This window comes from Syzygium oleosum, unplaced genomic scaffold, assembly GCF_021117445.2.
Source record: "Syzygium oleosum isolate NSW1041296 unplaced genomic scaffold, Sole_v2.1 Sole_v2.05, whole genome shotgun sequence".
Classification (NCBI taxonomy): Eukaryota; Viridiplantae; Streptophyta; class Magnoliopsida; order Myrtales; family Myrtaceae; genus Syzygium; species Syzygium oleosum.
The window spans coordinates 12,057,757-12,071,671 of NW_026607489.1; the positions used below are offsets into that span (position 1 = coordinate 12,057,757).

At 39.2% G+C, this 13,915-nt stretch overlaps 1 protein-coding gene and 1 non-coding gene across 4 annotated transcripts; one reads left to right on the forward strand and one right to left on the reverse strand.

Moving 5' to 3' along the window:
- Nucleotides 1–1,031: 1,031 nt before the first annotated feature.
- On the reverse strand, nt 1,032–12,233 carry LOC115678405 (coatomer subunit beta'-1). 3 transcript variants are annotated; one of them, XM_030601794.2, is made up of 25 exons: nt 12,083–12,233; nt 11,569–11,589; nt 11,416–11,477; nt 11,217–11,271; nt 10,070–10,106; nt 9,621–9,946; nt 9,401–9,532; nt 9,171–9,319; nt 8,630–8,698; nt 8,134–8,284; nt 7,991–8,056; nt 7,269–7,457; nt 6,584–6,724; nt 6,423–6,497; nt 6,124–6,300; nt 5,911–6,002; nt 5,706–5,822; nt 5,323–5,437; nt 5,100–5,171; nt 4,108–4,304; nt 3,929–4,022; nt 3,332–3,438; nt 2,937–3,069; nt 2,569–2,710; nt 1,032–1,497 (listed from the first exon to the last, which is right to left on the reverse strand). In XM_030601794.2, exons 1-25 carry the CDS (start codon nt 12,083–12,085, stop codon nt 1,478–1,480), a joined length of 2,742 nt encoding a protein of 913 aa, XP_030457654.1. In that variant the 5' UTR covers nt 12,086–12,233; the 3' UTR covers nt 1,032–1,477. The 3 variants fall into 3 exon arrangements, with proteins under 3 accessions (XP_030457654.1, XP_030457653.1, XP_030457652.1); XM_030601793.2 differs by having other exon boundaries at nt 2,528–2,710; XM_030601792.2 differs by having other exon boundaries at nt 2,493–2,710; nt 12,083–12,232.
- A 1,316-nt stretch (nt 12,234–13,549) lies between these two features.
- On the forward strand, nt 13,550–13,623 carry TRNAR-UCG (transfer RNA arginine (anticodon UCG)). The gene has a single exon. It is a non-coding gene; the product is annotated as a tRNA-Arg (tRNA).
- The last annotated feature ends 292 nt before the right edge of the window (nt 13,624–13,915 follow it).

Genomic DNA, 13,915 nt, shown 5'->3' on the forward strand with positions numbered 1-13,915 from the left:
AATTATCAACATTTTTGTATTGCGTAAAAATCATTCGTTCGAAATAGCTATTCGAAAAGCTGTAAATACATGAAAATGCTTTTTTTTCCTTTTGGAGTTCATGCGACTCATTATCTCTTCGCATTCTATGGACTTCATTTTATGAGAACAAATCTTGACAAGAACTTTACCATTTTCATTAAAGTTCCGATACAAGACTCGAACTTCGCAGGACCCTATTGAGGCACATTTTTTTCCTCTCGTGACTTTTTAATTTTCATCCGTCGTCCGGTATAAAAAGAAATTCATGAATTCGTTAAAATCTCGCCGCTTGATATTTTTCATCTGCGCAGCGATCTTTCGAGTAAAAGTTACGTGTGCCAAAATCCACTTGAGATGGGGAACGCGAGATTACGACACTGAAGCATAAGCCTTTTTCGCCTCTGGGAAATAGCATTGAGAAGTCCATCCAACTCCAAGCAAGCGAAGTAATCCAATCACCGCTTAAGCGGGTTTAGACGATCCGGGTCAAACCGCCGACTAGGGAAACCGTTTCAGATGTCTGGTCGCATCTTGCCTGCTGCTGCTCGTCACTATTAGCACGTTGCTGGTTCTAACTTTCCAGCGTTAGCATGCGTAACAAAAGGAGCATAGGGCTTTGCGTGTTCCAAATTAGTCGCTAGATCCAAGCACCGGGACGAACACTTCCCAAATAAGCAAAGAGCTCGAAGAGTGTGTGATGTAAACGCATTTCGCCTGAAGGACCTTTCGCGGCTAAGCCGGAAACCTCGACAAAAGCTCGAATGGGAAAAAAAAATGATAATCGCGACAGAAAAGAATTTGGAACACCATTCTAAAGTGCAAGAGCTGATAGATTGGACAACTAATAACCACAATTCGGCCCTCGGAATCCGACCAATTCGCGGTGACTGGGAAAGCATTGATGAGGAAACTACTCCTCAAGCAATGTGACAAGAAAAAGAGACAGCAGCCGAAAATAAGAAACTCAACACGCCGTGCAATGCATAATTCGAGTCACTAAATTACCGTCATTGCCGGAATCTTACCAAATTTATTTCGAATTTTTTCAGTAGTAAAATCCAAGCGGAACACACTGCAGTTCCACTTCAAATTGAAGACTCACAAGCTTTGTACCCTAAGTAAGAATGCTCCAATTCCATTGCCAAGGTATGTATCTTGGGACAAACACGATCAAATAATCATCAAAATTACTCCTGATCAACATATTATACTCTACAACAAAATCCGCCACGTACACTTCCTACAAATGTATCCTGCCCTAGCTAAGCACGCTTTCCATAAATGAACTACCGCCAGAAAAAGCTCATGATTCTCAACTTCCACAGAAGAGGATTGAAATGCGCAGAGCATGTCCAAATCTCTCTTCCACCAACCCTCTCCCATCAGCCATTTGAAAGTACCTGTTCTCACCTTAAGGATAGTACGGCGGCAAGGAATTCTCTCGAAGATAGGGGAACTAATGATGTGGCGTGAGCACTGCCAAGAAAGGAAAAAGAAACATAAGAACCAACTCTAAAACCATTGATATCCACCTCACAAGGAAAAATAACCAGATGCTACAACATAAAATAGAGACAAAAAGTAACTAGATCCTGCTCTATGGTTAAAGGAAACACTAAATTCAAATAGAAAACGGAGCCACATTTTGCAAAGCAAAGCACGTCATGAACATCATAGGCAGTTGCATTAAAATGGCTCAAAGCTCAAAATTCACAAAACTACTTTAGCGACATTCACATGTATCATACCATCTAAAGTCTGAATGGCACTATATACGCCTCATACCACCAGACAGTAAACAAGTATGTTCTCCCAGATTAGTGAAAAAGGCCCGCAAAGCACATTGGTATCTCAATAGAATTAAAGCCATGCTACAGGGAATGACTGCACTCATAGTATATAGTTGATACGATGAAAATGTCTATTTATAAGACTAAGTTCCAGCTCTAATTGACCAAGATGCATCTCATGCGATAAAATAAGCCCTATTATCAAACTTCAGAGGTATCTTGAGATCCTAAGAGTTATCAGCCCCATGACGAACCGGTTCTTAAACCAGGGGTCAGTTGGGTAGTACGCAATTGCAAAAAACCTAAATTTTAGAAGAAAAAAAGAACAGAGATTCCAATCTTGAGTGAACAAAGAACAATACAGTGAGATGTTATGATTTCGTATAGCTCCTTTACCCATAGCGGGAAAGAAGAAAATGAGAATGTCTAATAATAGCCCAACTTCTTTTGCCATGAGCCCTTCATAAACAGCCTCTAAAGCATGTTCAGAATATTATAGAAGCAGAAATAGCACAAGCAGGACAAGTCCTCCATTAAAATCTACCATTATGATGAATTTCCTGGTTTCCATCTACTTAAGAATGTACCCTCTGAAATCTAAATAACGTCAAACAACTCAAAATGCAGAAATATCTTGTGTAAATGGGAGTTGGAAATGGCACTTTAGAATCAATTAATCACCAGGGACAAAATTTGGATTTTCACACTGGCCCAACCAATTGCTTTTAGGCCGACGGAGTTCCTTCATTATTCGTACCCCACTCTTCTTCAGCCTCGTTGCCATTAACGAGTACGGCACCGTCATTAGAATCGGCATCCACTACGACAGCCTCCTCTTGGCTCTCTTCTTCTGCATAATGTTCTTCAGCAATTTGTTCCTCTCCATCTACTTCAGTGACCTACACAAATCATAGATAAGTAGGCTCTTCTTCCCTCATCTTTTAACAGCTGAATCGAAAGATGTCATATTTAAGAGGAAAACAATTCACCCATGGATAATAACTTTCAACAAATGTATGTTAACTGCCATATTATAATAGAAACACAATATCCTGATCAATTTTAACCCAAATATCGGACAGGTGAATAAAAATACTCTAAAAAATAAAGGATTCTTTAATGTACCTCATGATTTGAGTCACCATTTTCGAGAGGTTCATTTTCCTCTTCCACTTGCATATTTCTGAAAGCCTCTACGAGAGTGCTGTGTGATCTATCAGAGTAATTAAGATATTCTTCCGCTGGAGGATGAACACCCCTGTTGAACAACACAAGGATAATCTTTAACCCAGAAACGAAGCATGTGACCAGAAACAACTAAATAGGTAAAATGTGTTGCCATATCATGCAAGAGAAAACGAGACAGCCAAAGAAACAGCTCAATTATAGGAGTCACATACTAAAAGGAGCTATAAAAATGGAAGTGCTTAGAGAGAAGAGGAAATAAGCAGGGTCCCAGTTAGACCTCAAAACTATAATGCATGAAGAGTATATTTGCACAAATGATAGATTCTTGGTACCTGGTCTCCGCGACTTTGGATTCAACCGAAAGTGCTACTTGCCAATCATCAAACATGTTGGGATACTCCTCAGGATCAGCCAAAGATTCAGCGGCTTTTGGATTAACCTGCCATTAGGTGTGTTGCGTATTTTAATACTAGCAACATATACTACCACAATAGCGAAAGACATTCACAATGACTCTTTGCTGAGTAAAAGAATAAATGACTTGTCAACAAGTAAGAATATAAGAGAACATCGGCTATACTATATATAAGTTATCAACTTAGTATATCTAAAACGGACAAGCAATTGAATTGGGACTCATACAAAAAACCTAGAAGGAAAGCATCTACTATTATGCTGCATCTAACAGGGCAAAATAACTATAACATGAGCAGAACTTCCACCAAATAGTCAAGATAGCTTGATAAGGGGGAGAAAACCTTAGAAAGTATCTATAGCAAACTTTGGATCTAAACATAACTCATTGAAACAGGCATTGGGGAAACTTAGGAAAAGCTTTGCTTGTTTAAGAGTAAACAGTACATGTCAAGGCAATCAATAACAAGCACCAGTTGCTGTACGATCAGGAAAAGAAAACAGAAATAAGTTACCTTATTGAGGTCTTTTCTCCAAATAGCAACTATGTCTGAAACTTTGCTAGGCAGATAAGATCGCGCCATCAGAGCAGCCTCAGGTATCCGATTGCTGCCCAAAAGAATGGTTTGATTGATATTTCGTGTTAAGTATGGCACTTGTGGCAGCACTTTTAAGTCAATAAAATAAGGATTACCTATCCACCAACAGCTGGAGGCAGTCTTCCAATTTACCCAACATAAACAGACATAAGAATGCAACATTGTTCTTTCCTTGCTCTTTAGCAAGGGATGAAAGTCTTAAAATTCCTTCCGCGTCACCCAAGGAAGAGTAGAGCAGTAGCAAACCACTCAAATCCATCGCATGATTCATACACTCTTCTGCCATATCCAACTGCGATAAATCATGACAATTAGAATAATGTAAACTTAGCCAAAATTATAAAAGCTGATAAAGGCCATATGTGTGTGTGAATCTCAGTGCAAATGTTTAGAGATAGAAAATGAAATAAATATTGAAGACTCTAATCACACATCTGAAAGACCAGCTCAGATCGAGACAGAATGTTTATTGAATCTCATCTACACATCACATTCTTTTCCTACGCAATCCTCACTACAATAAGATCACCTAATCAAACAAAAAGAAACAGCTTTAGTTCATGCAAAAACACACTTCTGTGCCCTAAAAATTATGGACAGCTTCAACAGAACTTGCAAATAAAAAAAACTCAGTTGCCAGAAATTAAACTTCCTAAAGCTCTCATCTACACATCACATTATTTTCCAATGCAATCCTCACTACAATAAAATCACCAGAATCAAGCAAAAAGAAAGAGCTTTAGCTTATGCAAAAACACACTTCTGAGCCCTAAAATTATGTACAGCTTCAACAGAACTTGCAAAAAAGAACCTCCGTTACCAGAAATTGAACTTCCTAAAGCTCTCGCCCCCCCCCCCCCCCCTCCTCCTTCCTCTTCATGTTTTCCAATTCACTAGTCTTTCACATTAACAAAAATTTCATTTACCATTTAAAGATTAGATTCATTTATAAATCCAGCTTTCAAGGCATCATCCGGATGGAATTTGATCATTCAAAAAGACTATGGGCAATATAGATCTCAAAACGGTTTTAAAAAACTTGCAGCGAATAAATCTAGAAAAAAATTGTGTTCAACATAAAAAGAACCTTTCCAGTAGACATGGCTAATTCTCCCAACTGTTTCCACTTCGACTCGCTCTGGACTTCCGCAGCAATTTCCTGTAACCAAGCAAATGAAATTGTTGTGACATAACAGCTAACACGGTAAAAGTAGGTCTTCTGTAGCAATTTCTCTGCTTTTACAACAAATTTTACTAATAAAATTCTAAGTTCTCTGGTGACACTTCAAATGACAAAAGACTTCACTCACCTTTGCAATCCCCAATCTGCCAAGTTGAATCGCCAGTTCAAATCTATAATCTGGGTCTGTGGCTACTTCAAGTGCATCTTCTACCATACCTCGTGATTCCAAGAAACGGGCCACACTGAAATGTGACATGAGTTCCAAATTGAAGTTAAAAGAGACAATGAAAATGCTTAAACCGTCATAATCAGTTTTAGAAATTGCATGTGTTCACATGAGGCCAAGGAAGGAGAGACTATTTCATTGCATTGAATTATGCATGGCCAAGGCAGCCATTAATAACGAAATGTCAATGGCATTGAATTATTATTTTTGAAATATTTACGGCGTCTTCACACAATTATACAGGGTGCAAAAAATGGTTTTCTCAATGTCAGTTATTGCTTTACCTGTTATGATGCTCTTTCGGAATGGAAGGTAAAATCTCATTTGCCCTCTCAAGATCTCCACGCATCACTAGAGTCTTGTACTCGATCAAGCTGAGAAGTAAAGTGTATCCCATGACACTGCACAAATAGTATAAGAATCCAACAAAAGCTTGGTGAGTGTTGGCCATGTGAAACTCACACTCAGAATTATGAAATACGTGCTCACTTAAATTCTTTGTCAATTAAATACACCCGGCTTTGACTTGCAAGATATCCTAGCAAGTACATGGGCCTATCCAGATGAAACATTGTCGTCACCTGACATAACAGACAGTTCAAGAAGATTATCAATCAATAATGTAATATCACGAAATGATAAGAAAGTTGCAAGGAGAGAAAGATAAGAGCAATATGGGGGAACAAGATGAATGCATTATACCTCGCCACCAACACAGTAATTAAGCCTCCAGGAAGAGTTATTGTAGATGAAGCAATCACCAACCCAAATACCAGTCCGGACACGTTCATTGGTTTCATGAAGAAGCTCAAAGGCATCTTCAACTCCTTGTTCGTCTACAGCTTTTCCACTGTCCAGAAAAGAAGAAACTACATCCCTCTGCAAAACAATATATAACCTAGATGTCAATAGACAATAAATTTAACGAATGAATAGTACAGTCTCCCAGAACTATTTAAGTATCCACGCAGAGATGATAGTGTAGAACATGAGATCCTTACATTGTACTTCAGGATATAGAAAGATGTATCACTGGCAATGGCCACCAAATCGCCACTGTCAGCCCAGTAGAGGTTCTGAAACAGCAGAGCAACATGTTAGGAAGGCAGAGAATTGTGGCTGAAACATGCATAGAAATGATAAAGGTATCTGGTGACATTACTTTCACGGTTACATCAATTCTTCTGATCAACCTGCATTCAGCCCAATCATAGAAACAGATGAAGTCATTGGAACACATTGCCAACAATGTTCCACCGTAAATATGTTCCGCTGAAAAGGTTGGCCGAACACTTCTTTTTTCCTGTAAATCGACCTCTGTTATATTCCATTGCCATCCTCCAATTCATGCAATAAATAGATAACACTAATCCATCTACAGAAAATCTCAGACAGGTACAGCACAATGAAGAGAGAAAAACAGGACATTAACTAATCAAAAATCATCCATAACCAGAAGAAACTCTGTTATATTCCATTGCCATCCTCCAATTCAAGCAATAAATAGATAGCACTAATCCATCCACAGAAAATCTCAGACAGGTTCGGCACAATGAAGAGAGAGAAGCAGGACATTAACTAATCAAAAATCACCCATAACCAGAAGAAACTTTGAGCTTTGGGAGTCATTTAATATGACACAAGTACAAACAATGGCAGACTTAGAAGCTAACAAAGAGAGAGAAAAGTTAAAGTAGAAACAGAGAAATTGGGAACTTTAAGTTTCAGCCATTGTGTTTACTAAAAGAAAAGAAAAGCTAGTAGAAAACAACTCAACGAGGACTTCCAGAATCTCCACCAATAAAGAACCATAAAAACACTATGATCTCTGACCTGGATATACAAACCTGGAAAGTTTTACTGAAAATTTTGATCTTTGAAGTACTTTCTCTAACAGCATATTCTCCATCAGATGACCAGGCAAACTCCAACGCAGAACCAAAGGACCTGTTTCTCCATGCCAATGCAGTATATATAATGTACTCCCCATCTCCACAAACAACGACAAACCTCCCATTGGGATTGTGCTTCAAGCTCTGAAAATAGCAAATATCTTTAAGATAGATGGAATGCATTACAAAACCTTGTTTGCTGTTCATACTTCAAAAATAAAGAAGCCATTTAGACAAATGATTTGACATGTTCTTGACAGTAAGCACACAACATTCTGGTAAATAGCCAATTCAAAATTCATTAATCTCTGCATTTCCCACATTGTCAGAATAGTTCCTACTTTGGAAAGTGAAACATAGTTCAAAACTTTGCCGAAAACTGCATGCCAGGCAATGCAATAATTAATCGCAAATCTTTCCAAAGGATAAAGTTCAAATGCTGCAGAAACGCGTTCCACTCACAGCTGAGTTAAAAACAGGACATGAAGGAATGAAAAGTCATGATGTTAAAAAAAATTCCAAAGTAACAGTTGAAAGAACTTCCATACGAATTATTTTCTCAATGAAAATACACTATGTTGCTATCAGAGCCCACATTTTTGAGAAGTGTGAGGGAACCCATGTCATAATGGAGTCTCTCTCTCATTGACAAAGTACCTTAGAGTATAGGAACTTACTTGAGGGTAAAGATCACAGGTTCCCAACTCTTTAACAGCCAAAGGCAGTCTTTCTCCATCAGTAATCTAAAAGGAAAAAAACTTGTGAAAATCTAATCAAAACACATCAACCACGACAATGCATTATTTTAGGTGCCTCAAACCTCATAATCTGCTCCCACAGTCTTAATATTCACTGTCTGAATTTCATTATGTTTTGCCCATATAATCTTCCCACTGTTGTCCATACTGGCAACAGGAACCTCCCGACCAAGTTTAACCATGATAGTTCCTTCGTCATAACCAATCACAACCCTGTAAGGAGAGCACTAGTTACTCTATTTGCATGCAACTTATTCAAAGCAATATAAAGATGAGAGACAGCATGCAATAACTTGAAAGAAAGTGACATGTGTACTACAGACAAAAGAATCTAAAATATGCTAAAACACTATGCGGGAGAATTACGGAGGTATGGCTGTTGACCTGTGCCTTTATATTGTTTTTGTATTCTCTAAGCAAATAGCAAAGTTAAAGACAATTCCAGATGAAATTGCAAATTCAACTGCCAAATCTTCCAAAAAGAAGTGAATGGCTTAGACAGCAAAAATACTACAGTGATCAAGCTAACTAAGTAGCAAATTCAATGTTAAAACTTACCGGCGCGATCCCTTCATGTACCCAATAGCCCAAACTCTTTCCAGACCATAATTCAATGTGTTTTCAAGCCTGCCAAAAAAAAGGTTGCGTAAAGTAGGATTGCGCGAACTCAATTCTTCACTACAAAACTTCAGATAGAAAAACATGAGAATGACAAGTGCTGATAATTACAGTCAAAAAAAAGAAGTGCAGATAATGGACATAGTTCCATGCCAATGTTGTTTAGCAGGATGAACAGAGAAAGGCTACATGAATCATGCATTGAAAATAATAGTTCTATACCAAAATTGACGGATTTCGCATTTACTAGAATTTGAGCACTTAAGCTCCATATTTCAAATTGTAAATTTGAGAATTCCACTACTTACAGCACACTATGAGAGACTTGTGTTCGGACCACATAGGATTCAAGCGATTGATAGTATGCTCATATTTTACGCATACATTGGGCTATGGACCACAAGCAGTCCAATACAGATAATGGGAAAAGGAAAAACAATTCAAATTTAACATGACATCTTATGCCCTCAAATGGACTCACCTATAAGTAGTTGAATGCCATATGCGAACTGTACCATCCTCAGAACCAGTAATTATTATAGGTAGGTCAGGGTGAAAACACACGGCTGAGACATTATGTGTATGGCCCTCCAGTGTCTGGACACAACTTTTGGTCTGATAATCCCAGACCTGCTCATTACAACCAAACAGTGAATAACAGCAGTATGGATGCAGAACTACTGCATAGCTCAGAGAGAGTATGTGCCACACCTTTGCAGTATGGTCATCAGAACCAGTAATAAGATACGGTTTATCACCGCCAGTAAAGTAATCCACACAATTGACTCCTTTCTGATGAGCATCTAGAGTAAAATTTGGGTCAGGTGAGCCAAGATTCCAGATCTGCAAAAGATAATATAGTAGAATCAGCATTACTACCAATAAAAGCAGAAACCACGAGCAGGAAATAATGAAAAGTCAAAGTTCTTACTTTTATTGTGCGATCAAGTGATGCACTAGCAAAAGTATTGGTGTCTTTTGGGTTAAATGTCACTTGCATGACATAATGGGAATGTCCTTCGAATATTTGAGTACACACCCATCCCTTCTCCCAGTCCCAAAGTTTAATCAGCATGTCATCAGATGATGAGAGCACATATGGGAGAGTGGGATGGACAGCCACACACCTAATGTAATCTGTGTGTGCCTCAAATACTTTCATCTTGTCCATGGTGTTGTAATTGTAAACGCGAATAAACATGTCATCAGCTCCGGCAACAACCCACTGCTTCCGTGCAATAAATTTGGCTGATCTAACTGTATACAAATGGTGAGGACTTCAGAAAGCATGGATAACAAAAATGCTGGTAACAGAATGTCCAATGCAACAGCAATCCCTCTCGGGAAAGTGCAAATGCAATTAAATCATGTACTAAGTACCTGGAAGCTCAGTGACTTCGAAAGACTTCACCATGGTCTAATAGCATTAAGAAAGTTTAAGTTAGCAAAATTGCTCATAAAACATCAAGATAAGCTAATATATTCCACATCATTGACGCATGTTTAAACTTCATTCAAAAGTACATTACCAATACATCTTAGCATCACTCCTCCAAGAAGAGCTTCTACATGAGTTTAACATATCGTCGAAAGCACGGATAAAAGATCAATGACAGTTTTTCAAAATATATAGAGTTTTCAGAGAAGTTGCGTAGAACATATTAAACAAAGAAGACAACTGAAAAATGCTAATCAAATGAAGATTTCTTAGTGACACACTGGCCATGATCAACAAATTCTATCCTATTTGTGGAGAGACTGCCAACTAACCAAATTTCTTGCATAAAAAACATGGATCAAACTTCAGGGGAAGTTTATATGCAGAAGCATAAAATATTGTCATCTCATCTTATGTTGGAGAAAAGTTCATGTTTCATACAGGTTAGCGTTAGTCATTAGGAGACATCAATTATAAAGGCCCGTGATATGAATAAAATAATGTGAGCTGTCTTTAATTATCTGCTGCTCTTATATTCCTTGAAGTCCTTGAAGTCCATTCGACTTGCTGGGACTCTATCAAGTTTAGTTTCGTTTAAGCCATGCTCAAGCAGCTTAGACAATTTTCTTCAAGTTGCTCATTAAAAGCAGACAAGGAACTTTTTAACTTGATTCAGTGTTTAAAATGCAAGAGCAAACTGAATTCACCATAAGAGTACCATAGGGAACTTACATGCTTACGTACATTCTAAATTCAAAAAGGCTTGAACATCAACTTGTTTCTAGTCATTTATTCATATCGAGTAAGTAGCCATCGCATTCAAGCCAAAAGAATTAACTTAAACCGAGAGTCTAATACAAGGATCTTGGATCGATTTAAGTATTCGTAATGTGCACACTCCGCACAATTTTATCTCAAGTGACTTTCTTTTACTGACTGAATAGATGGCAGAAATGCATCAAAAACCCCGACAAGAATGCTTTAAATTCGACCAATCATTTGACTTTTTCCTTCAACTGACAAGTGAACTCACAACTCTCTAAGCGCAAAAAGAATCATCTCTAAGAAAGGTAAACTTCAATTCCCTACCTGTGTCTGGTAGTTCCAGATACAAACAGTCCCCGAGTACAAACTCGCAAGGATCCTGCGATTGAAAATAATGCATCAGACACGATGGCGACATACATGTAACTATACTGTTCAAATAAATGCACACAGGGCACAACTAAATCTTCTTGGGGAAGAGAAAAAAGGGTACAAAAGCTCAAGTTCAGAGACTGCGCTATACCATGGTTCCGTAGGATGTAGATCGACAGACTTTACCCTCTCCGATCTTTGCGCGAGCTTCCTCTGATAACAGGCGATTGGAAGAAAAACTGTTACTCCCACATAAAAGAACAACGCATCGAGAACAACGAACACGAATCTTAGACAGCAGTACCTTGATTTCGAGTCTGAGAGGCTGTCGACACCAAAAACGAACACAAAAGGGAGAGAAACAATTAGTCCAAACAATCAATCAAACGAACACCCCACAAATCCAGTCCAACAACCCATCATCCCACCGGGGAAGGCCAAAAAGCGAAAGAAAAAAAACGGGAGAAAAACGCGAAAATTCGAATCGCACGCATTTCATGCCGACCGATGCATTCCCCAAAAACAAGAAACAGCAGCAGTCCACGTAGCATTCGATGGCATCAAACGCCAACGCGGTCGGCTCCGATCAACGCCGAGGATTGTCGAATCGCCCCGTTCGGGGCACGGCTTGCTACCGCACAAAACGGCCACTGATCCGCGCGCCAGCGCCCGGCCCGGGCCGTCCTGGGGCCCGACACCGGGACCGTTTCGCGCGGGGCGATCCGGGAACGCCGCATCGGAGCGGAATCCCGCCAGATCTAAGCGGTACCGATGGGGGCGAAAGGAGAGACCGAGGGATTCCGAGAGGGAGAGCTCACCATTGTCGATCGGGATCGCTAGGTCGATCTGGAATTTGGCGGAATCTGGAGATCCAGCTATCTCCCGGAGAGAGTGATCCAGAGAGAGAGAGAGAGGGAGGAGGCTTCGAAGTGCAGAGGGAAGGAGGGGCTCTCTCTGTCAATACGACGAAGAGAGAGCTTTTGCGTTTTTTTCTTCTCTTCCAATTTTGTGTTTTTTCTTTTTCCAGATCGATTGACGCTTTGAAGTGAAGGGAAGTGGAATTTGCGGGAGGATTTGACCGATTTGCCCCTCTCGGAGACTTTTGAGGGCTCTCTCTCTCTCTCTCTCTCTCTCTCTACAGTCGTGCGCAGCAGCGCAGTGCCGTTTCGTCCCCCCGGTTTTCGGTTTTGATTCGTCGAGCGTCGAAACGACAGCGGCCCGCAGATACGACGTTCGAGCCGAGGGAAGGAAGGATCAGGACCAGGCCCATGAAGAGTGGCCAAGTTCATCCCACTTCCCTACAAAACAATTGAAAAAGGAAATTGATTTTTTAAAAAAAATTCAAATTAATATCGTATCAAATACGACGACCGTTTGGAACGGAGATGAGATAAAACGCAGTTTCAAAATTATTTTTTGGGGGGTCGGAAGAAAACATCGTGGAGGTGAAGTTAAATAGAAAAACTAATTCTTGGTAATTGGAATCTTTCGAGTTGCATTGCTGATTTATAATGTATACTATTGTTCATTTAAATTTAGATTTATTGTGGTACAATATGATTCTGACAAAATTATAAGGAGTCAACTTAACGCTAAAATCGTCCATTCTCGATTTGAATGGACAAAGTTCCTTGTCATGCATATTCATAGTATTAGATTTTTTTTCCCTTTTCGATTGTAACAGTGATCGACAGAAGCAGAATCACGATAGCTTCCAAGCTCAAGAGAAGGCGCGACCAATGATCCCTCCAAGGAAGTCTTGATTCTACATGCCAAAAAGTTGGTTAGGGCTAACAACGACAACAAATGCGGAAGTTCGATAGAGAACATGAAAGAAATTCAAAAATTTACAATTGAATCGAAAACAAGATAATGCATACCACTTGTTTATCATCAAAACAATTTTTGCGAAGTAATCGATGTTGTGTTGATTGTAGCTCATGTAGGCGAATCCAGTTGGAATCACGATGGAAAAGTTGCACCAGTCAAAGGTGTTGGAGTCATTGGTCGGGATCAATCGGGCTCTACTTGATAATTTCATAAGCATTCATGCATGTTTCTTCTATGTTTAAAAATCAGACTTGAATTTGTTTGATGAATGTTGTCTTATTCATTGAGGACAAAAGAGGGTCCATTATTTTTCTGACCTTTACCTCCATTAATTCGAAAAACAAACGAAGGGAAAAGGAAGTAAACCATCACTCCAATGGGGTTTAACGAAAGCACTACCAAGTTCTGTAAGTAACCTTTATATATCTTTTTAGTGCAGTGACTTGCAAAGCGAGGACCGCATAGCGCAGTGGATTAGCGCGTTTGACTTCGGATCAAAAGGTCGTGGGTTCGACTCCCACTGTGGTCGGTGCGCGCTTACTGTTTTTCTCTTGCGCGAGCCTTTTCTTTTTTGTCGGTTTACACAATATAGTTAATTATATATTTAGTACTAAATGTTTTATATGTCATTTAATAGACTTTAGATATAAAGATGAGAAACGTGAAAATGGTGCGAACAATTTTTGCCTTTCAACTTTAAATTATGAAACTATCAAAAGCGGTAGAACAAATGTAATTAATATAATGTCGACCGTGCCCCTCAATTTTCACACTGTTTAGATTGCTTGCAGGAATATATTTGGAAAAAAAGGGTTAATATC

Bases quoted from the DNA above. Each gene is read 5' to 3' on its own strand.
- LOC115678405 (XM_030601793.2), bottom strand. The intron at 11,478-11,568 runs GTACTGCTGTCT...GCCTGTTATCAG, and splicing joins CTCTCAGACTCGAAATCAAG to AGGAAGCTCGCGCAAAGATC. The intron at 11,272-11,415 runs GTATAGCGCAGT...TTTCAATCGCAG, and splicing joins CTACATCCTACGGAACCATG to GATCCTTGCGAGTTTGTACT.